General features: G+C 35.4%; 1 protein-coding gene across 40 annotated transcripts in view; it reads left to right on the forward strand.

Annotated features, from left to right (window-relative positions):
- Positions 1–1,178: 1,178 nt before the first annotated feature.
- Positions 1,179–25,877, forward strand: part of pot1 (protection of telomeres 1 homolog) — an 86,251-nt gene continuing 61,552 nt past the window's right edge. For 6 of the 40 annotated variants that reach the window (XR_012399920.1, XM_073942185.1, XM_073942191.1 and 3 more), the window contains exons 1-2: positions 1,179–1,222; positions 5,782–5,915. Coding sequence is in view for 28 of the 40 variants with exons in the window: in XM_073942185.1 (XP_073798286.1) it covers positions 5,796–5,915 (120 nt within the window). In the remaining 12 variants the exon portion in view is untranslated. 40 annotated transcript variants of the gene reach the window in all.

Here is a 25,877-nt window from a genome sequence, read left to right on the forward strand (position 1 = left end):
CGCGTGGGTTTCCTCCGGGTGCTCTGGTTTCCCCCACAGTCCAAAGACATGCGGTACAGGTGAATTGGGTAGGCTAAATTGTCCGTAGTGTATGAGTATGAGTGTGTGTGTGTGTGTGTGTGAATGTCTGTGTGGATGTTTCCCAGAGATGGGTTGCGGCTGGAAGGGCATCCGCTGCGTAAAAACTTGCTGGATAAGTTGGTGGTTCTTTCCGCTGTGGCGACCCTGGAGTAATAAAGAGACTAAGACGACAGGAAAATGAATGAATGAATGAATGAATGAATGAATGAATGAATGAATGAATGACTTCTGAAGGATCATGTGTTTCTAAAGACTGGAGTAATGAAGCTAAAAAATTCATCACAAAATCACTGGAATAAATTATTAAATTAACTATATTATAAACAGTTATTTTATAGTGCAATAAATTTTCACAATTTTAGAATTTGTAAAATATGTATGAAACAAATGCCACCTTGGTGAGCAGGATAAGCTTTTACATTTAAAAATTGTAGGCCAACTGACCTCAAACTTTTAACTTTTAATTATAGTGTACATTTGAATGATATTCAATAATAATAATTACATTAATATGCAAACTAAATAGGAGTATATTTACTCATATAATCCTAAAAAAAGCAATATATATTTACATTTACATAAAATGGTAAGTAAATAGAATCAATCTATGGGCAATCTTTGGGCAATATATGGCCAAAAAATCTATGAAAATCTGTGAAGAGTCGAAACTCATATCAAAACCTCGATGTGAGTCTACAGTATATCATAAATATTTGATCACATTTGACATTGATTTTAAATACAGCTGTGTATTTTAAAAATGTATTTATTTTATTAGTATTATTATTTTGTGCCAGCAACCCTGGTTAATTTCGGATGTTTTTATTATTTTAACATGCAAAAATCTAACGTTTGCAATATTTGTGATAGATTTTTCACGTGATTTCACAGTTTGCAAATTATAAAAGGCAATGTAAACACATAACGTTATATCTTTTGTGGCATTTTATTATTTTCCCTTTGCTTTTCAAACTTCAGCAAAGGTATTCAGGGTCAATAAAATACCATTGTCTTAAAATACATAAATATTCACGTATAAAGACTTTACCATGTGCGTGACGTAATATCCGGTATACTTAGCGCTCGTTCAAATCTTTAGGGGAGGAAGCTGAAGCTCTGTCCTGCAGTACTTGAGAGCACAGTGAGTTTGACATATTATATTAATGCAGTACTTTTCAGCTGTCAGATAGAAAATAACAAGGTGCACGACTTCATGTGCTATGAAAACGCTAGATCGCTTGCACTGATTAACTTAACCAGGGAGTAAGCGAGAGCAAAAGCTAACTTGTTTACATCTGTTTCACTTTTTCTGGCTCTGCATTAGCTTCATTTGCTTGGCATAAAGAAATGCATTCAAACAAACTTAAGCTATAATAAATATTCATGCAGTATCTTGAGCTTTTATATAAATATAATAGACTATAACCGGAAATATAAGTGATAACTGTTTACTAAAGTGAACATAGTTAAACGCGAGCGATTTTATTTCACTGTTATGATCAGTTTAATATCTTTGACATTAATGTCAGATGCTGTTTACACAAATGTCAATGTATTAACGTAGGTACATATAAAGGCCAACAGTCATTGCATCTAAACAACCTTTTCCTCACCGTGGATTCAGAGAAAATAAATTATCCGTATCTCCTTTCCCTCGCTGTCATTATCGTTTAGCATGTGCTGTAGCTGTATTGAATGTGCCAGAGGAGCTGTTTTCTCTAACATTAGCTGCTGTGATGTTGGCATTATTACTGAAGCGTTTTGTTAACAGACGTTTGTATAGTCGCATTGATATGTTCTTTAAGCATTTTGCTTTTTTTTTCACTGGATATTTTGGTCCAAAACAATATGTGGAAAGTTGTTAGTCAGATGTAAGTATAAGATATGTATTTATAGACTTTGTTAGTTTTTACATAGACACTATGGCACGAAGACAGTGACATTTCATTCATTCATTTGCTTTTTGGCTAAATGATAGTCCCTTTATTAATCTGAGTTCGCCACAGTGGAATGAACCGCCAACTTATTTAGCATATGTTTTACACAGCGGATGCCCGTCCAGCCACAACCCATTACTGGGAAACATCCATGCACACTCATTCACACACTCATGCACTACTGTCAATTTTAGCATACCCAATTCACCTGTACCACATGTCTTTGGAGTGTTGTGGAAATCGAAACACCCGGAGGAATCCCACGCGAACATGGGTAGAATATGCAAACTCCACACAGAAATGCCAGCTGACAATGCTGAGGCTGGAACCAGTGACCTTTTTGCTGTTAAAAGAACGTGCTACCCACTGCACCACCTCATCACCACAGTAACATTTAATTAATATAATTCCATTCTGTAGGCATTAATTATTTTTTCAAGGAGACTTTTTTTTTTTTTTTTGCAGAAATTAAGTATAATTTATTTTTAATAAAACTACTTTACTGCAGTTATCAGTTCAACTTCAGCTTTAAACAACTTCTCTTGCTGACTTGCTGTTTTTTATCACATCAGAAAGATTTAAAAAGTGTGGATGACAAAAAACATCTAAAAATTATTTGTCAGTTAAATTAAACCAATATCGCAATATCAGCTGTGGCTTCAAAGGTTCCATCCTCTGAGTTTGGAGATATCTTGTCTTAAGCTTCCTGTTTCCTTTATTTTGTTATTCAGAACATTGTAGATGTAATGCGCATTGCAGAATGAAATTAAGTTACATCGACACTCCGCAAGAAAATAAAAGTCAAATAATTATGAAAAACAAGAACAACTTAGCAGCAGTAAACACTAAAGACCTAATATAAAAAATAAGCATTGTGATATATATATATATATATATGGAATGAACCGCCAACTCATTGAGCATACGCGTGCATTTTTACCAACCAAGTTTGTCAACGCCATTATATCGACACAGACCACTCTGCTTATTCATGCCAGAGTCCCTTGGACTCGGAAAAAGTGATAGAGAAGCAAAGTGTTAATTTGTGTGTAACCTATATTTATTTATTTAGTACTTGGTTATGGGTAAAACAAAGACCACGCGGGTCAGGTAGTTAAAATGGTAGGCTACAAATAATAAATCCGTTATGAATTATTTATTAATAATTAATTAGTTCACTGCACACACACACACACACACATACACATATATATATATATATATATATATATATATATATATATATATATATATATATATATATATATATATATATATATATATATATATATATATATATGTGTGTGTGTGTGTGTGTGTGTGTGTGTGTGTATGTGTGTGTATATATATCTAACGAGTCGACTCTTCTGTTTTTTAATCTATCAGGTAACGTATCACAGCATCGGTAAACTGCTTAAATCTTTTGCTTTCACGCTTGTTGTGAAAACCTCAGATACTGTTGGTTGGTTCCTGTTGATTGTGCACTTTTTTTACCAAGTTTGTCGACGCCATTATAACGACACAGATCACTCTGCCAGAGTCCCATGGAAAAAGTGATTGACAGGTGGTATTTTGTGTGTAACTTATCTTTATTTATTTATGATTTGGCTATGGTAAAACAAAGAACTTGCGAGTCAGGTAGTTCAAACGGTATTCTACAAATATTTAGTTTGTTATGAATTAATTATTTTTTCATAAATAATTCACCATCCCGTAAAACGACGATGCCGCGTCCATCGCAATGTTTTACAATAGACATCGTACAAGACCAAATTGGTCAACATCACCTAACCCTACTTGGTATTACGATACTTCAGCTTGTATAGTATCATAATGTGAATTAACGGTATAGCGACAACCCAACACAATCTCACGGCAATTCGTAACTTTTTCATTCAGTGGCTAATTCGTACAAATTCGTACGATATAATTCGTACATTTTAGTATGATTTGCGTATCCCCCAATGACGGTTGGGTTTAGGTGCCACGCCTCCTTTTTAAAATCGTACATTTTCTTACGACTGAACTTGTACGAATTCGTACGAATTAGCCACTAAACTGCCAAAACATAAAATACTTACGTTTTCTCGTGAGATCAGGCTGGACAACCCTAGTGTGTTTATGGTGTTAATTGGTGAAGTTCCTTTTGAATCTTTTGGTTTTGTGGTTCTGGTTTTAGAAAGGGCAAAATAATGTCTTGTCTGGGTTAATTAATTCTTGTTTGGAGTTGAGGAATCCCTTCAGGAATTAATTAGACACACCATGTATTGATTTTTCTGTGTTTTGCTGAATTCTGTGCTTTTAACAGAAAAGCCTAATTCACTTTGTGCAGGCTTAGTTCCTTTCCGTTCCACTTTGGAGGTTTCAATTTCCTTTTTGGAGTGCCTTGGAGAAATGCGTAGGAATATTCATAAGCACTAACAACATCACTACGGTTCATCCTGATGCCCTGTGTAATGATGTCTTCCGTATGTTGTCTGGGGGCGAGTAACTGGATGTTGCAAGAAATGTATTCGCGATGCCAAGCCTTATAAATACAATTTTTTTTGCAGTGACTGATTTGGGACCAGGAATTTGAACATCAGTTTAGTTCAGTCACTGATGATTGTCACGGTTCTCTACTTCTGAATGAAGGTGAGGTGACACCTGACAGAGTTAATTTCAGTCCTTTTAAACGACTCTTAGATTCATTGAGTCTGCTTTCAGTCAAGTGGAAATTGTTTGGATTTATCCGCTTTTCATTGGAATGAGAGGTCAGGTCAGGTCAGGGGTTGACTTTCCGTTCACACATGATTATCATGTTGAGTTTTATTTAAAAAACACTCTTCAAGGTCAGTGAAGATGGATTACCCATAAGCCCACTCAGTTTAGCGCACTCTTTCTCTCGCTTTAAACATGAATTATCTGGGGACCACTAGTCAGGTGGTGTTCTCAACAGATACATTCAAATCTGTGTGTTGCCATTGTCAAGGGAGTTGAGACTTAGCCTATTGGTTCCACTTCCAGCTCTCTGCTGCTCTTCCTGTTTAGAGGTGTAAATATGTTTCATCGTTTGATGTTGTTATGAGGTACAGCATTGTGCATAGGGTTAAGAATTCAAAATACTTAGATTAAGAATTGAATACTTCATGTGTAAATACTTTGTGTGTCTTTATTGGGTTTTTAATCATTTTATTCTATTAAAAGCAGCATTCGCAGATGCAAATGTTGCCTCAAACATTGCATGATGCCAGTACTTATGTTGGATGATTGCTTTTTTCTGTGTGATTAGTTCCTGCTCTTTTGCATAAAATTTTTAAACAAAGACACATCATTTTATATAATCAACCAATGCTAAAGCATAATTGTTGGAGATAATAATTGCAAAAAAGTGTGCTTAATGATATTGGATATGCATGTATTTATTAAATTACTTTATTATAACTGAATAAACATTAATTTAATAGAGACAGTGCATCCAAAAAGTATAGTGCTTCACTTTTTCCACATTTTTTATGTTACAGCCTTATTCCAAAATTGATTCAATTAATTTATTTTGTCAAAATTCTACACACAATACCCTAATAGTTCTGACTTCAACTGTATGCTGCTTGTGCTTTTTTAATTAGCCAACCATATCTGTTTTTGGTTATGTTAACCGTTTCTGAAAGGTTTTAACATGTGGTATGCTGCTTTAGTCCATCCAAGTTATGACTGTTTTTTACTTGTCAACATATATGTGTATATATAGACGTATATCAATTACTTTTTTGTATTTTTACAGATATAATCAAAGGCATGCCTGTAGAAAAAGTCAACAATTCATCTGACTTAGACACCAAGGTCCCTTCTTGTCTCCAACTCACATCTATTGGACAACTCACACTGACCTCTGACCCCTCACACAGATGTGTTAAGGTTTGATGTTGCTATCTTTGGTTTCTCTTTAACAATCACAGGCTACCTTAACTGTAGGGATGGGTACCGAAACTCGGTACTTTATCGGTATCGGTGCCTTATTATAAAAGACTAGGGTTGTAACGATTTATCGTTGTACGATTTATTGCGATGCAAAAATGTCACAATATGCATCGTGGCATTATGACGATTTCATTACGATACGACGTCCGTTTTCTCTTATTAGTTGAGCTGTTTGCACGTGAGCTACGTTCCACCTGCTGTCGCACGTGAGTTCATATTGCAGCAGCAGTAATGTTAGCAGACCAAGATGAGTGGAGTTGAAATAAAGGATGGCCCATCCTCTCAAAATCAAACGTCTGGCAACAATTCGGTTGTACAGTCATTGCTTTAGACTCATCCGCTTTTTGACACGCATACTGGGACAAACATTGCCTAAGTTTTACGCCTGTTTCACACCGCAAGCGTCAGCGGCGCGTGAGCAGAGCTTGCGCAGCGCGTATGTCGAGCAGTAGCAGCACGCAGGCATTTGCCTTTCACACCAGCTGCGTCTGCGGCGTGCAGCTCTTCGGCAGCATCTAGTTACCCGTGTCTCTCTATATACAAATACACTTTTTAAACTTTTCATCTGCACCAAGGCCCCTCCTATGCTGTTTCTTTAACCTGCAAATGTTAATTTTACAAATTTTATAGATCAAATAGTACTGTATGCTTCTCAAGCTAAATTATATGAGAAGTGTCTACTGTCAGAAGACAATCGCCTGTGATATCATGTCATTTGTTTTTTGATTATCAGGTTGCTGTAGACCTAGTTATTATATTATTTATACAGTATAGTTATAATGATATTTATACATGATCAAACTAGTTTTACTTTCTCAGCTTTAGTGATGTCCAGCGGCAGAATAACAGCTCGTTAATTCATGCTTGTGCAGAGGATGAGACGGACAAAAGTAACCAATGCATGCCATTCTTTTACTTATTTTCGTGTTGTCAGATTCAGTGCAAACAGCTCCAGGTAGAAATAACTCGAGTGAACATAGAACAAAGCCGATTAAAACTTTCTTCCTCTGCTCAGCTGCACAGAACACAGCGAGCTCACACAATCCAGCATGCATTTCGAACTACACTACCCACAATACACTTCGCTATGGACTACAAATACCGTAAATATTCTATTTCCCCTCTCCTACAACACTAGTGTGCAACTTAAGCAAAACTGATACTAAAATTGTTTTACATTTGGTTTTGTAGTTCAGGCCTAAATAAATGTTTGTTGCCGTTTTTAATCGTTTTAAGTTAATTTGAATGACTATATATAAACCATTTGACATTATTAGCGCATTTATTGGGTAAAATTGCTACTTTTTACTGTCATTCAATGTGTTTTGGTCATTATCAATGCACTGTCACTTTAATTGAGCGTGAACAGCGCGTCAAAAATAGACAATAGACCCAGCGCCGAAACTATCGCTGCACTGCTGCTTTAGCGACGCTCACGCCTCGCTCTGACGCGCTGCTGCGTGCGGTATGAAAGCTCTAATCTGTTAACATGGACGCCGAAAACACTGCACATCTCGGTGCATTGACGATGCTTTCCATACATAATTCAATTTTTGCTTCACAACACATCAAAAAGCTGTATGAAAATATATAAATATATTAATGTGTATATATTATTTGTAATACAATTTTGTGCTTTAATACAAGCAGTCAGATATATGAACAAGGGCTGCATGATTAATCGAAAAAGATAACGACCCTACACACGATCCTAATTTAGCTTTTTCTACAAATTAGCCAATTATATTTTCAAGGTCTGGAGAGAAGAAAAGGTGGCCACACAAGTCTTCACAGCAACATTGACAACTTCAAATTATGTTAAAAGTGTCACATACTGTATTTATAAGGTAAAGTTCACCCAAAATGTCATTTCTGTCTTCATGTAATGATGTATTCATGGTCGCGAAATCGCACGCGAGCTGACACACTGTTTGTTTACTGCTGAGAATGCCCACATGCACGCATGACGCCTACTTTAGTGAACACAACTTGCATATGCTGTAAATTACAGGTAATAAAGTTGTAAATAACGTTCAGTATGTTGCACAGAGCGATAGTGCGGAAGGCTTGATTTGCATGTATGTGTTTTTTTTTTCTCACAGTGACTGCAACCATGAGCCGCACTCGGATGTGAAAGTTAAATCTGTGCGCACATCTTTTAAATGATCATTTCGCATTTTAGAGTTATGATTACAATAAGCATTTGATATGTTTTTTCTTTAATAGCAAACACAGTGTTGTGGATAAAAATAAATGTTTACTGTGTCAGTATAACCCTAGCCTATATATAATAGAAATATAATGGCCTAATAATGTTGTCAATGACAGATGACAAGCACATGTCTTAAACATAATAAATAAACTTTAAAATTATGAATAGTTATATTCTGATGTCATCATTTTACTGTGAATTAACAAACAGGACATATTGAAAGTCTCTTCAAGTCCACCATAATACAAAATTTTGCATTTTAAGCAACAGTAGACCGAAACATAGGCCTAATATTATTATTGTTGTTTTACCATATGTTTGAGAATTAACAATAATAATAGGCTAATCATATTAAACTTTATTTTACGTTTACAAAATCGTGAGAAAGAATTGTGATCTTTATTTTAAACAAAAAAATTGTGTTTCACATTTTTGCCAGAATCGTGCAGCACTAATTTTTATTAATCACTAATTTTACCTGCTCAAAGAAAACACTCTTTTAGAATGTTTTAAACAAAACTCAAATACATGAAGACAACATGAGCATTTATAGCAAATCAACTAATGTAAATATTATCCAGCTTGCTTTTTGAGCGCTGTCAATCGAGTTCTTACACTCCTATGATTGGTAATTGTCTTTAACCGTTCAACAGAAAGGACTGCGATTAGCTTTAAAAACAGAAGCGCTGTTCACCGATGAGTGATACGGGAAGAACAGCCGTGGTTACAGTCTATATGTGCATAATGCGCGGTTATCACGGGTAATCCGTAATAGATGCAGTGGAGAAAACTCGCACCATGGCACGCTCGTTTCTGGATCAGTCGCGAAGAGAGGAAAAGTTACCTCACGAACACACCAGCGGGTAGGACTGCAACTAACGTTTATTTTAATAATTGATTAATTTGTTTATTATTTTTTCAGATTAAAAAATAAATCAGATAAAATACAAACATCAATTTCCAACCGTTTATTAAAAAAAAAGAAACTCATCCCTGAGCTGTAATGATAATAATAATAATAATAATAATAATAATAATAATAATAATAATAATAAAAATTATAAAATAAAAAAAACAAATAGTTTTGTCCTGTTTTTAATACAAATATTTAATTATTTTAAAATCAAGATACATAATAGACACATGAAATAGGATAAGAAATTACTTCTTGTTTTCTGAAAAAAAATCACATCAACATTAAGTGATTGTTTAATTAAAACAAGTTAAATTATTTGTGAATTGGTTAAGAAAAATAATCTTAAAAAGAACTAATCTCAAACAGAAGTTTTACCAGTTCACATAAACATGTAAGTGATTGTGATCTTTAACGTGAGATGGGTGTCGCCATGTTTACTTGCAGCCATACATTTGCTTTATTCATAAAAAGCAGAACACGTGGGATTCAGCAAGTAAATTTACCAGTTACTCCCCAAATGTATGCGTGAGTGGCTGGTGAACTTAGAGAAGAGCAGATTCAACTTTATAGTTACTTTCACTATGTGTAATGTGTATCTGATATAAATAAAACACCTCTGCAAAATATGTTTGAATGGATTGTTAGACTTCCTTGTGTTTTACAAACTCTAAATATATTGTTTTACTAGTACTTGTGTGTATTTACATGTCTAAAACAAATTAAGTATTAGGCGGTCAAAACGCTGCATAATTGTAATAATATGACACGTATTTCTCAGCGGGGTTAAGTTGGTTTTGTGTTCGAAAAAAAAAAAAATGGAATTTTGCAGCATTTTTCCTTAGTTGTGAAATAGCGGCTCATGTGCTGTATACTACCTTCAGTGTCGGTAAAAGACTGTCCAGTAAACTCACAAGCAGTGAATTTTGGACAATTATCTGCTTTTTTATCGGTAGTAGGAGTGTTTTACTTACTCGTCCTCGCCTCCTTCGCCATATATTCTCCCGTGACATCACTCGTAGGAGATAAATGACATTAGTACGTAATAACCGGTTATGATCTATTAGTACCAAACTGTTATCGAATTGTCTGCATCGCGGTGCACACAAGTCTTTTGCTGAACAGAGCCATCACTTTTGATGCTCATAAATGTTCATGAAAGTCATCATGCTACACAAATTGTGCCTCATTCACACTTGCAGCAGCTTTGCATCTGCCTGTCGCTCTGAATGGCGACCTGTTGCAAATGCAGGTCTGTGTAGGTCTACAGCATCAAGAATACAACTGACCTCTGAGCTTTACTGGTGCTCCTATTGGTTGTAGCTCAAGAAAGTCGCTCTTCATTTGCATAAATCTGATGGATTCCTAAGTTTGTTGCATCGCTCGACATGCTCACCTAGTTGTCAAAGGGCCCTGTCGCCAGACGTCGCTCACTCTCAGTGGATGAACGACCGCTTATCGCTTTGCTACTGCTATTGTGAGTACATCCTTAAAGTTGGAACTAAAGTGTACAGAGCTGCGGCCCTCCTGGAACTGAGTTTGACCCCCTGATGCATGCATGCATGCATGCATGCATGTATGCATGTATGCATGTATGCATGCATGTATGCATGTATGCATGTATGTATGTATGTATGCATATATGTATACTAGGGCTGTGCAATTAATGGCTTCTAACGATTATGAAAAACCATTAATCGAGATAAACAATTTTAGCATCATATAGCCTACCAAAAGCGCGAAAGACCGCGTGCTTATGTTTGTGTGCAACACACGCACACGCATAAGCACGCGGTCAGCATTCAGTCTCATTCGCACACTGAGACGAGCAGAGGAGCGCAGACATCTAAAGTCATCCTAACATGAGCTCTTTAATGGTCAAATAGGTGTCAAAACGCGGTGATTAGTGATTATTTATATTAACCCTCATTTGCGTAATAAACAAACGAGTTGAGAATCAAAAGACACGTGAAAGAGAAACCATTAAAGTGACAGTGCGAAATGCTACCGCCTGTTTTATCATTAATCAAACGACGAGAACATTCCTTACTGCTCTTGACTGAAGGATTTTTGTTGCTAAAGTGTTTTTCTTAGGGTGAAGATGCTTAAATCACAGTTTGTTTTATATTTTTATTCTATTGTATTAATTTCTCTTTCCTTTGCAGGGTGGAAAATAAGTATATATATATATATATATATATATGTGTGTGTATATATATATATATATATATATATATATATATATATATATATATATATATATATATATATACAGTTGAAGTCAGAATTATTATACCTCCAGAATATTAGCAACCCTTTATCTCTAATTTCTGTTTAATGGAGAAAAGTTTTTTTAAACTTATTTCTGAACATAATAGTTTTGATATAATGTGTCTAATTACTGATTTGTTTTATCTTTGCTATGATGACAGTACATAACATTTTACTAGATGTTTTTCAAAATACAAGCATTCAGATTAAAGTGCAATTCAAAGGGTTAATTAGAGTAATTAGACAAGTCATTGTATAACAGTAGTTTCTTCTGCAGGCAATCAAAAAATATATTGCTTAAGGGGGCTAATAATATTGACCTTAAAATGGGTTTCAAAATATTTAAAGCTGCTTTTATTCTAGCTAAAATAAAACAAATAAGACTTTCTCCAGAAGAAAAAAAATATTAGAGGAAATACTGTTAAAATTCATTGCTCTGTTTAACATAATTTGGGAAATAGTTATTTAAAAAAACAAAATTCTCAGGAGAGCTAATAATTTTGACTTTAACTGATAATCGTTTTGAAAAATCGTGATTACAATTATGACCAAAATAATCGTGATTATGATTTTTTCCAAAATCGAGCAGCCCTAATGTATACAGTTGAAGTCAGAATTTTTAGCCCCCTTTGAATTTTTTTCTTCTTTTTAAAATATTTTCCAAATGATGTTTAACAGAGCAAAGACATTTCAACAGTATGTCTGATAATATTTTTTTTCTTCTGGAGAAAGTCTTATTTGTTTTATTTTGTCTAGAATAAAAGCAGTTTTTAATTTTTTAAACACCATTTTATGGACTAAATTATTAGCCTCTTTAAGCTATTTTTTTTCGATAGTCTAAGGAACAAACCATCATTATACAATAACTTGCCTAATTACTCTAACCTGCCTAGTTAACCTAATTAACCTAGTTAAGCCTTTAAATATCACTTTAAGCTGTATAGAAGAGACTTGAAAGATATATGTTAAAAATATTATTTACAGTAATTTTGGTAAAGATAAAATAAATCAGTTATTAGAGATTAGTTATTAAAACTATTATCTTTAGAAATGTGTTGAAAAAATCTTCTCTCTGTTAAACAGAAATTGGGGAAAAAATAAACAAGTGCTCTAATAATTCAGGGGCTAATAATTCTGACTTCAGCTGTATGTACTGTATGTATGTATGTATGCATGCATGTATGTGTATGTTTTGTGCACTGCTGGGCTACTGATTACTCATTAGGAACTGGTGAAATGCTGCTATTTAAATAGAGAATTAGATTACATATATAAAGTTGGGTAAAAAAGAAAACCCACTGAATAAAAAAAAAAGACATCTGTGTATCAGTACAAAATTTTGATTAAATATTAGGCCTGAATAATAAATCGTTTGAGCATCGATATCACAATTTGTTTATCTGCAAGTCACATCACAGGATTAGATTACTTAAAGTTAAAAAGATACTATTAAATATAAATGTTATTATTTATACAATGATAGCCGTGTTCTTTTACATTTAATTGTTCTTGAATTTCTGTATTTGAATTCTGTTAAAATTATAAAGCACTGTTTATTTATTTATTTTTGCTTGTATTTTATTAGAAATTATGCAGATATACTGTATAGAAATAGACCTGATCATCCCACTCGATCTAAATATATGAAATCTTTCCAAATTGAGCTATTTAAATCATCTTCTTGTCGCAACTGTATAATGCAGCAAAACAAAATATCGCAAAGTCTGATTTTTCCAATATTTTGCAGACCTTATTGGTGCATTGCTTAGTAATGCACCAATTCCGATACTTGGATTGAATATACCGCATACTTTTGCTGGGTCGGGTATTGGCCAGCTGGTACCGATCCAAATCCGATCTTGCACGTGTGTCATATTTTGTGTTTGTTAGCAAACAAAGCAATGAAGGTAGCCTATTATAATGCATTAGAAAGTTGTCTTGTAGGCCTACTATATCCCAAATGTTCTGAAGCCATTGGATAGTTTATTGTGAAGTACAAATAATTATTCACGTGGTTAAATTCATGTGCACTTCCCTCCACTGCGCCTGTCAAACACATTCTCCATTCATTCACAATTCAAACTGTGTGTCACGTTCATTTATGACAACGAGAAAAACTTTCTCCAAGACAATTTGTTCCTATTATTTTAAATAATCAGTGGAGAAATGCATTTAGTTTTGCATTGAATGTGTTAATTTTGACCTGCAACAATTAGTTAATTGCTGTTTCTAAATCTGTTTAAAAATCTGTTAGATCAGCAGAACGCATTCGCAACGCTGAAGTAGATATGGTTATTACCTGCTTTTCCTGCTCTTCACACACAAAGTAGGTCTACCTAAATTTTTTAATTAGAAAAGGCTCAATAATACATTAGACAGATCCTCAACGCACTGATCCTCAACACACTGATTTCTTCCTGCAAATACCAGAGGGCTGCGCTCTGTGTCCTTGTGATGCATCAAGCGCTTCTTTCACGCACCGGTTGCACAGATGTGATGTGCCCCGCTCTATAAAATTATTTTGAGAAACTTTCAATACGTTTCTGTTTTCTCATCCTTCCGAATAGTTTGATAGTTAATCAGCTGATCTGTCATACTATTGAATTTTATAGGGGAACTATTATGCAAAAAATCTTTTTCTTAGGCATGTAAACACAGTTGTGTTGCAACAATGTGCAAATATAGTCAGCCTCTAATGGTAAAAATTCATTAATTCTATTTTTATCATCACACTTTGTCTGCAGAAACTCTTTGATTGACATTTTCTCTTTGTAGATGTCATCAGGGGGAGAGAGTCTTGCCCATTAGTGAAGATCTCTCCCTCATTAGCATAGACATTCCTGAGAGAGAAGCATTAGAGTAGCACTGTACCTGCTAAAGATAATGCCAGCGACTAAGAGGTGAGCTATAAATGTTGAGTTTTAGGATGCAGAAATGAACACCATAGTAGAACTGTAATTAGGTCTTAAAAGTTAGGCCCGACAGAATTCAACCAAAGCCAGACAAGTATACTTTGATTGACAACTTTTTAAAAGCCCAAACCTGTTTACAGCCAATCATTATTTAAATGCACACAGTTCTTTTGCCTTTTTTTAAGAATGAGTCGTTTATATGTTTTTTTTTTACTTAATTTATTCATAATAAATGTGGCTATATGCCACTTACAAGTTGGAACAAAGAAATAAAATAAGTCCTCTCAGCACCCTAGGTACAGTACATACACTTAGCCGTTAAATTAGCCCACAAACCAATAAAAACAAGTCTTTCTTAACAAATAACATAAAATTAACATAAATTCTAAATTATGACTGGCTTTTGGCAATAACGAAATTAAGATAAAGGCTCTGCAAGATTTGTTTTGCCACTTTTCTTTACAATCCGGCCTTAAAGCAACAGTGAAGCTGAATAATAAAAGAATAATGCCAACATTAGTGCATAAACTCTGTCTACATTGTGCATTTATGATTTCATTAATATTTAGGCCCCGTTTACACTAGTGCGTTTTAGTTTTAAAACGGCATTGTAGAATGAAAACGATTCGCGTCCACACTCGCGTTTTACCCAGCGTTTCTGAACAGCTCTCCGTCCACACCAAAACGCTGAAAACGCACATCACGTGACCACACACACACTCTCGGGCAAGCGCTCCAGCATTTCTACCCAGATGAGAGCTCTGCTTGTCGGATTGCTCATCACGCATCTCCCGCTGGATCTAATCTCACTATATTTGCTAAACGTGATATTTCATTCATGTTGTTGTCTTTATCTAACGACATAGGCCAATTCCCTGACTTTGGTCATTGGAATCTATTAAGTTACTTGTTCACGGGTAACATGTTTTGGTTAAGCGCAAAGATAAGTTAATGATTAATCCAGGTACATTGATTGATCGCTCATCTGTATTTCCTACAATGTTTAAACTTATTGTGTGTTATACTTTTATAATTATCGATTATAAAAACTGATATTCAGCAAAAGAGAGGGTGCGTTTCGTATTTTCACTGAAATTGAAAGGAGGCAGTTGTTATAGGCTCCGTTTTGTTATAAATATCCACACAGTGAAGATGACGCCCATATATGCAGCACGACGCCTCAACATTTATGCTGTCTGTTAAGTTGCTAATATTAAAAAGAAAATAGGCAGTTCCTTAAATCATGTTTACATTTTATTGTTGAGAAAGTGAAACAACGTAGCCAAGGTGATGTGAATGAAGTTATAAAGTACACTGTTCCCCTTGAAGATTTACCCGTGTCCTCGGTATGTTTTCCATATCAAACTGAAAAGGGGGAGACTGCAGCCTTGATCAAACTTGCGAAGTCTTAACTTACAAGAAGAGGATGCGAGACTGAACTGTGTGTGGGCTACTTAATATTGAGGAAAAGCCCCAATCAGATAGGCGAACGTTTGCAGCCCCGCCTCCGTTTTCAGATGTCTCCGTCTTTCCCCATCCTCACTGAGACGGAGCAGCAGCGTTTTAGAATGAAAACGGCCTCTCCAGCGTTTTCAAAAAGCTCCGTTTTCGGCGCTCGAGAACTCCGACGTAGTGTGGACGGATGGCGTAACCGTAGCAAAACTTATGCGTTTTCAAACTAAAACGCACTAGTGTAAACGGGGCCTTAGTTATATATTTTTTGAATCCACTGTAGATAGCTTTAGCACGGTCCTGCGCTCACTGATTGTGTGTCCAGCAGCACTAAACACCCTTTCACTGCTGCCACTACTTGCCGGGATGCACTACTGATCTAGCTAATTTTGCAGGTTTTGAGTAGGATTGTTTGTTCATCCACCAGCCAAGAACATTTATTTCATTTTCCATCAAGGTTATTATAGTTAATAAAAACGAACGAAAAAACGAAAACTAAAATGTTAAATAATTGTCGTTAACTGAAATAAAAATAAAAACTAGAGCTAACTGAAACTATATTGTGTACATACAAAACTAACTGAAACTAACTAAAACAATTGCAAAAAACTCCTTAGTTTTCGTATTTGTAAATGTATTTAATACATAATCTTACTGTAAGCCTTTTAGAAGTAAATATAATCCGCGCTGCAGGTGTTTGTGTTTGACCCTTTTGCACCTCAATGTATCCTGCTGCCACTGACCAGATCGAGCCAGCTCTCCTCCAGTCATCCTCGCTGTTGTTCTAGTGAAAAAAACAACGTGTGTACATGACAGCAGCACGGTGACAACATTAAATACAGACACTTAAAACTATTACTTTTAACACATTTGTGCCCAGTAATGGGTTTTAATTCTATATCGCGATCAAATCTTTTTAACCCAATCTTCTAAGAAGTGAACTGGTTGAACTTGTTCACCAAATCGGACTGAATCATTTGATACGATTCGCATCTCCAGTAAGCACTTATCCACCAACTACTTACTTTATAACAAGCCTAATGCCCCCCTCTGACTCTAAATAATCCAATATATACTCTCATTCAGTTATTAAAACAGCAACGTTACATTGAGAAGTGGTGAACCGATACTACTGCGCATGCGTGATTCAGTGAACCAAACAAAAACAGTACAGCCCGCTGTTTGACTGAACTGAACTTGGAACAACAGCAGCGCGGGTAAACCAAGGGCTTAAATGAGAGGATCTGGAGAAAAACGCAAGTTTATTTCATAACAGTCAATCGTAATGGAATTTAAATAAGTAAATCATGATTCAGTTGGGTTGCAAAACTTTACTGTAAGACATTATTCAGATCATGTTGATGTTTTAACTGACTGAAATTACTGTTGCTGACTACATAATGTTGAGTCCTAACATTCACGTTAGAAATCTGAACTTCCCATCATCAGGACTGGATTAATAATTTAGAGGCCCCTGGGCACAATGTCTTAAAGGCTCCCTTTAGCCGCACTCCATCGTTGAATTAAAAATAATATTAATATAATATTTGTTAAATAAAATTAATTTATAATGTATTGCCCACATTTTTAAAAGTAATGATATATAGTACATACATTTCTAGTCTACAAAGATTTAACTTATTTTTAAAGCATTTAAAGAACACTTTGAAAAAAAAATACTAATACAACTATAGGGGAAATTAATGGATTTTAATATAATTGTTCAACTTCACTGAAGCAGTACTAAAATTTATATTTAAGGATATTTTTTAATGTATAACTTCTAAAAACTTATATTGCACATGATTTGGATAACACCTCTCCAATCCAGTTCTAGTAATTCAAGTCCTCCATAATACACACACTTATTAAGTCAAAGTCAAAGTCAGCTTTATTGTCAATTCAGCCACATGTACAAGACATACAGAGAATCGAAATTGCGTTGCTCTCAGACCCAAGGTGCTTAACATTAATATAAAATATATATGTATAAAAAATAGTAGAGTTTAAGAAAAAAAAAAAAGAAAGAAAGAAAATTGACAGTATATACATTGCACATAAATGTGGTCTAAAAAAATATATATACATATGTAATAAAAATTGTAAACAATACAGTGACATTAAGGGCATATAGCAATGAGTGCAGAGTAAACCAGAGTTGTGCAGATAAAAAAAACAGTATAGTGCAAAAAGAACTTGTAAACAGTATAGTGCAAAAAGAACTTGTAAACATGATAATTGTGATAAAGTGACAGTGACATATTGGGAGGTTAATTATATTAATGGGATTCCTACCTGGGAGGTTAAAATTTTAATGATTCCTACTTGTCTTCCTCGTGATGAAGAGTAGGCAAAATCTAAGTTCGGACTGGCCCCTGGACCTGTGCCCATATTGCCCATTGGTAAATCCGGCCCTGCCCATCACTACTCTGCCTAACCTCAGAAGCAGCCTTGAACACATATTGTACCTAAGACTGCAGTCTTGTGGGCTGTTGTATTTGAATTTGAGGATGGGTAGATGGTTATGGTAGATAATAGTGTTCATGTTTTCAAAAAATGTATGACTGAGTTTTTATTATACAATATTTATCCTGTTGAGGGCAAAGCAGTGGCGCAGTAGGTAGTGCTGTCGCCTCACAACAAGAAGGTCACTGGGTCGCTGGTTCGATCCTCGGCTCAGTTGGCATTTTTTGTGTGGAGTTTGCATGTTCTCTCTGTGTCCGCGGTGGGTTTCCTCCGGGTGTTCTGGTATCCCCCACAGTCCAAAGACATGCGGTACAAGTGAACTGGGTAGGCTAAATTGTCCGTAGTGCATGGGTGTGTGTGTGTGAATGTGTGTGTGGATGTTTCCCAGAGATGGAAAATCCCAGAGGGTTGGGGCTGGAAGGGCATCTGCTGCATGAAAACTTGCTGGATAAGTTGGCGGTTCATTCTGCTGTGGCGAATGAATGAATGAATGAATGAATGATTTATCCTGTTGATTTTGAATCTTGCACCTAACAAAAATCCTCATTTAGGAAAAAAAACTGAAACTAATACTGAAACTAATATTAACTAAACTAAAACTAAGACATTTTTAAAATATAGAAACTAATAAAAACTAAGAAATCTACATCTAAAACTAATTAAAACTCAAAAAGTCAAAACGAAATAGAAAATAAACTAATCAAAAATCCAAAACTATTATAACCTTGTTTTCCATAACAGTTATTTTTAATAGTGCGAGTGACATTGTCATTTTCCCTGTCCCACTTGGCAAAATTTGCTCTTTTTGACTTCTCCGTTGTCAATTGTTTCACTTTTGTAGTGATGGGTTTTGATATTGTAACAAACGATTTGATTACTTTCTCGCGCCAATCGAAGTGCATCAAATGACCATTTATTTGCCGCACAAGTTGGAGCTGAAGGCCGACCCCGACTCGACCCCATCTAAAATGATAGAAATTAAGATCTTCAGCTCTACACCATAGTCCTTTTGAGCCACTTATTTTGAAGGTTTCAGTTTTGCACAGAGGTAATGATAGTCTTGTCTGCCACTATTCTAACACATAGGCCCTAGTGGTCCACCTTCTATTAAAAAGAGGAATCTCATTTCAATTCAAAGCTACAGTCAACAACATGGCACAATTAACATCAAAACCTAAAAAGAGCAAAGAGAAACACATTTTGTGGGGTATTTTGAGCTGAAAATTCACATACACACTCTAGGGACATCAGATACTTATTTTACATCTTCAAAAAGAAAGGCATGATAGATGCTCTTTAACAAAAAATAAACAAATTAATAAAAAAATTACTTTAAAGCTATTTGTTGAGCATGTAGGAACATAGCCCTTTGTTACTACAGGTTTTCAGTTATAGGTGTAAGTGCTTATATGAGTCATTGCCTCTGCATAGGCTAGAGTGCTTCGCAAAGGTCCTGTGATATCCTGTGCACAGAGAGATGGCTTGGAAATGCTTAGAGCTGAGATCAGAGGTGAGTTTCCCCATTTGAATGTAAATTCAAAGACAAAGATCATGAACAACCCTGCATCTTATCAAGCTGATCTTTTTTTGTCAATAGTGACACGCAATCTGTTTGCCACTCACACCTCTCATCCTGTTTAAAGGATCTGTGGTGCTTTGGGCTTTAGCAAATTTGTGTTGAAAAATCTGTCATCATGACTGCATGGCTTTGCTCCATTAAGATTTTAAGTAACTGTTTTAATGTATCTGGAGAAAAGAAGCTCAATATGGGGCCAATTTGATAGATTGAAGTGGCTTCTTCAAAGCATGCTTTAGACTTACTCATTTTGATTAATTTTAGCGCTCAGCCCTGCAGATTTTGAGTCTTAAAATGAAAGCTGAATTACACCCAGACTCACTCTGTCCTTGCTGTTTGCTTTCTGTCTTTCTCAGAGGAGGACCCCCTTCAGAGTACCACTGAACATACATCAATCAACGTCATTTTCTTTGACACACTGGCCAAGGACTTTTCCCAGTCTGTCAAACAAGGGGTAGGCTTTTCTAAAACCTTAAAATATTCATGAGTGTTTGGGGAAATATATGTAGATGTACACTCCTGAATATAAAAAAGGTGGTGGGCTTGGGTGATAAAGCTAAAAAAAAATGTAATCTTTTTTTTGTGTTTTTCTCCAACTATCTGACCAAACTACCATTATAAACAAAATATTCTAAGTATTAAATGCAAGAAGGAAAATGCTGTCAAGATTTTACTGCAGTTTTTTTGGGCAAAATTGTTGTTTATATGCTCCAATCGACTATATACATCTATGGGAAAGATGCTCATGTTCTATGGGTGTACAAAAATGAAAGTCATGTGTTCAACTTTAACTCATTTTGATCTTTTTTTTAATCGCATAAAACAACAAAAAGGTGCTATGGTTCAGACAGGTTTATGTTCATTTTTACACAACACAATACCAATATTTTAACTTCAGAAGAGTTAAAGGGACATTTTTCTGTTAATTTTCTTACCCACACAGGGTTCAACACTAAGGATTTTTTTTCTACAGGCCTAATCGGACCACTGGTTCAGATTTTTACTTGCCCAGCCAATATTTTCATTGGCCCTAGCAAAAAAAAAAAAAAAAAAAAAGAAAAAAGTTAATAGCTATTTCTTAGCCACAAGTAAAAAAATAGAAAAAAAATTGTCAAAAAACTTTTGTAAATCTAGAATTTAAATATTTATAAAATGTTAATAAATGTGTTATACGGAAAATTCAAAGTGTTTTGCAAACAAAAGTAGCAAATTGTGCAGGTATTTTATTGCAAAACAAAAGATGGCTGACATGCCAAACTGACAGCAAACTGTAAAAAACATTACTTCATTTTTTTAGTCATGGTGTAGTGTACCCTCGTGAATTTCAGCTTCCAAGACGTTAGAAACAAATGATTTCCTTTAGCATCATTACTTGTTGTTGCCGCCATGTTGCTGTCTCTTTGCTGTACTGGTTGTTACGGAAAAAAATAAAATGCTTACAACATCCAATGAGATAAGAGGAACTGAGAAGGTAGCATTTGAAGGCTTAAAAACTCAAACTTTTTCTCGATTCTGACTGTTTTTGCATGCAATTGACAAATAGTCTCAGGCAAATTGAACTTTAGTGACAGCGCATCAGTGGCATGATCGGGCCAGTAACAATCCTGTCTACTGTCCCGAGCATCTCACACGCTGGCCCCGGGCTATCGGGCAGTCCTAATTGTTGAGCCCTGCCCTCAGTCTGTCCAATATGTAGGTGACTTTTTTTGTTCAGTAGAACAGTAAAGAAGTTTTTAGCTGAAGCTGTTGGAAGTTTGTGGGTGCCATCAATTTGAGATTCAAAAACATGTTTAAAACAAATAATTATTACCAATGGTCCCTGTACTGAGGTCTTAATATGAAATGAAATGATTGCTCAAGTCCTATTCATATGTTTGAGTGTAAGTTAATTTAAGTTTTTTTATTCTGTAAATAATTACATTTCATCTGAATTTAAAGTAAAAAATAGTTATTTGGATTATTATATTATTAACCAGCAAAAAGTTGCAGCGTGTTCAGGCTACATAATGTTTAAACTACAGAAAAGCACAGAGTAATCATTTCACTTCATGAGACCTCAGTACATCATCAGGAGCTGCTTGTAGTAATTCTGATTCGTTTTGAATATGTTTTTTGAATTTTAAACCTATGTCACCCACTAGACTCCATTATATGGAGGTCAAAGGTTTCATGTAAAATGGATCTTCTTTACTGTTCTACTGAAAAAGTCACCTACATCTTAAATGATCAGAAGGTGAGTAAATTAACTGGAAATGTACTTTTTTGGTGAACAATCCCTTAATATATATATATATATATATATATATATATATATATATATATATATATATATATATATATATATATATATATATATATATATATATATATATATATATATATAATGGAATAGTGGAATAACACTGATTTCATCACAGCAAAGTGCATCACAGCAAATGAAAAAAAAAATGTTTGGGTGAACAACTGTCAAAACAGAAGCAAAAATATTTTTAGGTGGGTAACGACACACAATCAGCCATGGTTTGGTTCATAGTATTGCAGGCATGCATGTTAAGGAACACATAAAAAACACTTTTACCTCAATAATAGCAATAATGAAACTTTAAGAACTTTAATAATAGAAGAGACAAACATAAAACCTGTGTATAAATATTAATAAAGACAGCTGATCTGGGTAAAGTAAAATTTTATATTTCCATAGCAGACTTGTCCAAAATTGTCTCCATTGAAATTCTAATACAAGAAGCTGACTTTGTAATATGTAATGTATACAGGGCTCGAAATTGCGACTGTTTTAGTCGCATATGCGGCCGAAATTTTATCTATGCAACCTCAAAATATATTTGGGAGTATTTGTACCGAGTGCATAAAATTGTTGCGTGCGATCGGTTTTCACTGCAAAATGTTCACCGCATGCGCGGATTTAGGTCACATTCACAAGGAATGCATCTTTGCACTTGAAACGCAGCACTCAGGAACAGTTTAAAACTGTTGCCATGTCAAATTGCTGCAGTAAACAAAGTCCGCAATGCTTGCCCTGCCTTCGCTCTCTTTTATTGGCCCACTGCGCTAGAACTGAACGCGAATGGATTAGTTAAAATCAGCTCTCAATCACACACTCAACGCCTTCTCCCTTCAGATGACAGGAGAGCTACAACCGCGAAAATATAAAGCGCTGAAAATAAGATTGACAACACTGTCAGATTTTGTTTTAGAAATCACTTAAAGCTACAAAAAATGGCACATCTGATTACTGATTGTGGTGAATGTTAATTTACAATCTACATTTGTCGAAGAGTGGATGAAAGACTTCCATTGGCTTCAAGTCCGCTTTGAAAATAACTAAAGCATTCACTGTAAAGTCTGTGAGACGGAATTTTCAGGTAACTGTTTGCCTCATCTACACATTTTAAGCATGAGATGTTCTGTTTAATCCTTAATTTAATCACCAGATGCTTTCAGCCTTGCAGGTTTAAGTAAAAGTTAACACCACGTACACCATCACAAAAGGGCTTGCCCTGACTAAGATTAAACTAATATTGCAGTTAATGAAAAGACCGATATTGCTTTTAAAATTAATGATAATCAAATAATAAGGTATTTGTCAAAAGCATCTGTGCAATATCAGACACCACCCGTTGGAACACTGCACAGTTATCGTTAACAGATTCATTCATGTCAATGCATTCATGTGATTACATAAAACTTAGCAAAGGTGCTCATAATTGGTGGGTGCGACAAAATTTTGTCTGGTTCACGGTGTTGAGCATCAGTTTGGGAAATGTTAGCACCTATTAGTTTTAATTGTGGGGAAAACTGGGTAATTTTCAGATTTTGTTAGCTATTTTCTTCTTCCGGGTTTAAAATGATTTTGGGGCGGGATCAAAATACAACGTAGCGCAGAACTGCAAGTGCACAGATGACGCGTCAGATTCTCTTTATTATACATAGTTTTCTTATCCTATGAGAAGACCCTTCTTCCTAAATATTCATGAGAGCATGTGCTTTCCGAAGACAAAGCAGACCTGGCTGCCAGTGCCAAGCTCAGCTGTGAAATCCTACGTTAATGACTGGGTGAGAAGCACCCTCTGACCCACGGCACACAGTATTTAGTCGTTCATGAAGGGTTGTATGTGTTTGTTTCAATGATCCATGGGGTTTGTTGCATGTTTTTCCCTGCGATACTGTCAGGGCCAATACAGCAAAGTTGTGTGTGCAGCAAGCATTTTTGTCGGGAGAGCAGTACGAGAATTGGAGAATGACAGGCGTTGTCTTTTATCAGGAGTTCGTTCACATTTAGACACATCGCTGTGCTGCTGTGTTCCCCTAAATCCTCCAGATTACCAGCAGGGCTAATGGTTAAAATAGACAGGGCTGAGAGAGGGCAGAGTCTGAATTCAGACCCGAGGATTGAGAGAAAAGTCCTGATTTAGAGTTTATATGAACACTATTATCTTTATAATGATATAAATTGTGGTTATGTGTATAACAAAATGTTGCAGGGCATTAAATTACTGTTTATTTCTTTTTATTTTAATTTTGTAAACTATAAAATCATTGGTCTCCGCATGATTTGTGTCTCATTTTGTATACCGACTGACAGTTGCTCGCTCCCCTCCTTCTCCCCTGCTCTGCTGGCCACGCCCACTCCTGCCTTTTGCTTGCAGAGTTCCACGCCCCCACTATGATGCATCTTTTGAAAAATTTCTGAGGTGGACCTGAACCGAAAGTGGGGGGGGTGTCATGACCCTTTAAAGTTAGGAACAAGAAAAAAAAGGTTATTTTCGAGCCCTGACATTGGTTGAATTTGACATTGGCTGTTGAATGCTAAAGTAGTTCCAGGCTGGTTTTGAATGCATTAAAGTTTAATATCATAATCCAGGATGACTTCAGTTATTTCCATAGACTGTAAAAAAAAATGGATGTAGTGTCCGTGGCATTACCATGGGTTTCTGAAGAGCAGTAACCAAAAATGGGGAAAGAGGCAGAGCTAGAGATGCCTGATTGCATTTTGCTTAGATCAGTGTTTCTTTGTGTGAAATGCTTAACACTTTATTTAATGCGACTCCTTTGTGTTCTGAACCACATTTGCATGGTTGTATACTATATCAGTAATGCGTTTACTGAATTTGGCTTTTGAAATCAGTATTGTAATGCATTTAGCCTCTTGGCATTTTTCTTATTACAATTTTCTTCAGGAGGAAACTCTAATTACGTGCAAAGACTTGCATTTGGATGCCAATGTATGGCAACATTTCAGATAACTGCTCTATAGCCTACAGCTAATCATTTTTTCCGATTCTGGAGTGCTTTAATCTTGTAAGTAAAAACTGTATTTAATAAAGTATCCTAAATAAAACAAATACATTTATGAATAAATTTGGATAATGCCTCATTCACACTAGTAGTGACATTGTAGTTCTGTGAGGCTGTTGAAACGCTAGTGGGCGTTCCCATCTTAAAGTTGCTTAGTGTTTGCGGTGATATCCACCGAGAATGAATGAGTTTACATTGAAAGTAAACATTGTTCAGAGAAAACAGTAAATAAAAATACAAGCTGTACATAAATGCTTATTTACAAAGATGATGAAGAAAAAAACTGTGTTCTCTATTAGTACTGTTATTTATCTGCTGCAATGCAGGTCTGTGTAGGTCTACAGCATGGAGAATACAACCAACTTTGCATAAGCTGAGAAAGGATCGCGTGAGCTCTTATGGTGCTCCTATCGGCTGCTCTTCATTTGCATAAATTTAAGGTTTCTCAACTTATCTGCATCGCTCAACATGCCCACATTGTCCGAGCCCAGAAGTCACTCACTCTCCGTTGAAATGAATGGTTACTTGTCACTTTGCCGCTGTGAGTCACTTGTAGTGTGAATAAGTCTTAAAGAGCCTCTATTTGCATTATAAAGGGTCATATTTTGGTTTGGGGGCTTCCAACAACAGGCTAATATTCTGCAAGGACAGAATACACATTCATTGTCTTATATGCTTTTATTTTTACCTAATTATCCCAACTGCTCCCATATGATTAGTTTAGCGATTCAGTTGTTAGGGTTAGGGTTCGATGACCCAGTCTGTTGTGATTGGTCGACTA

This window comes from Danio rerio, chromosome 25 (assembly GCF_049306965.1).
Source record: "Danio rerio strain Tuebingen ecotype United States chromosome 25, GRCz12tu, whole genome shotgun sequence".
Classification (NCBI taxonomy): domain Eukaryota; kingdom Metazoa; phylum Chordata; class Actinopteri; order Cypriniformes; family Danionidae; genus Danio; species Danio rerio.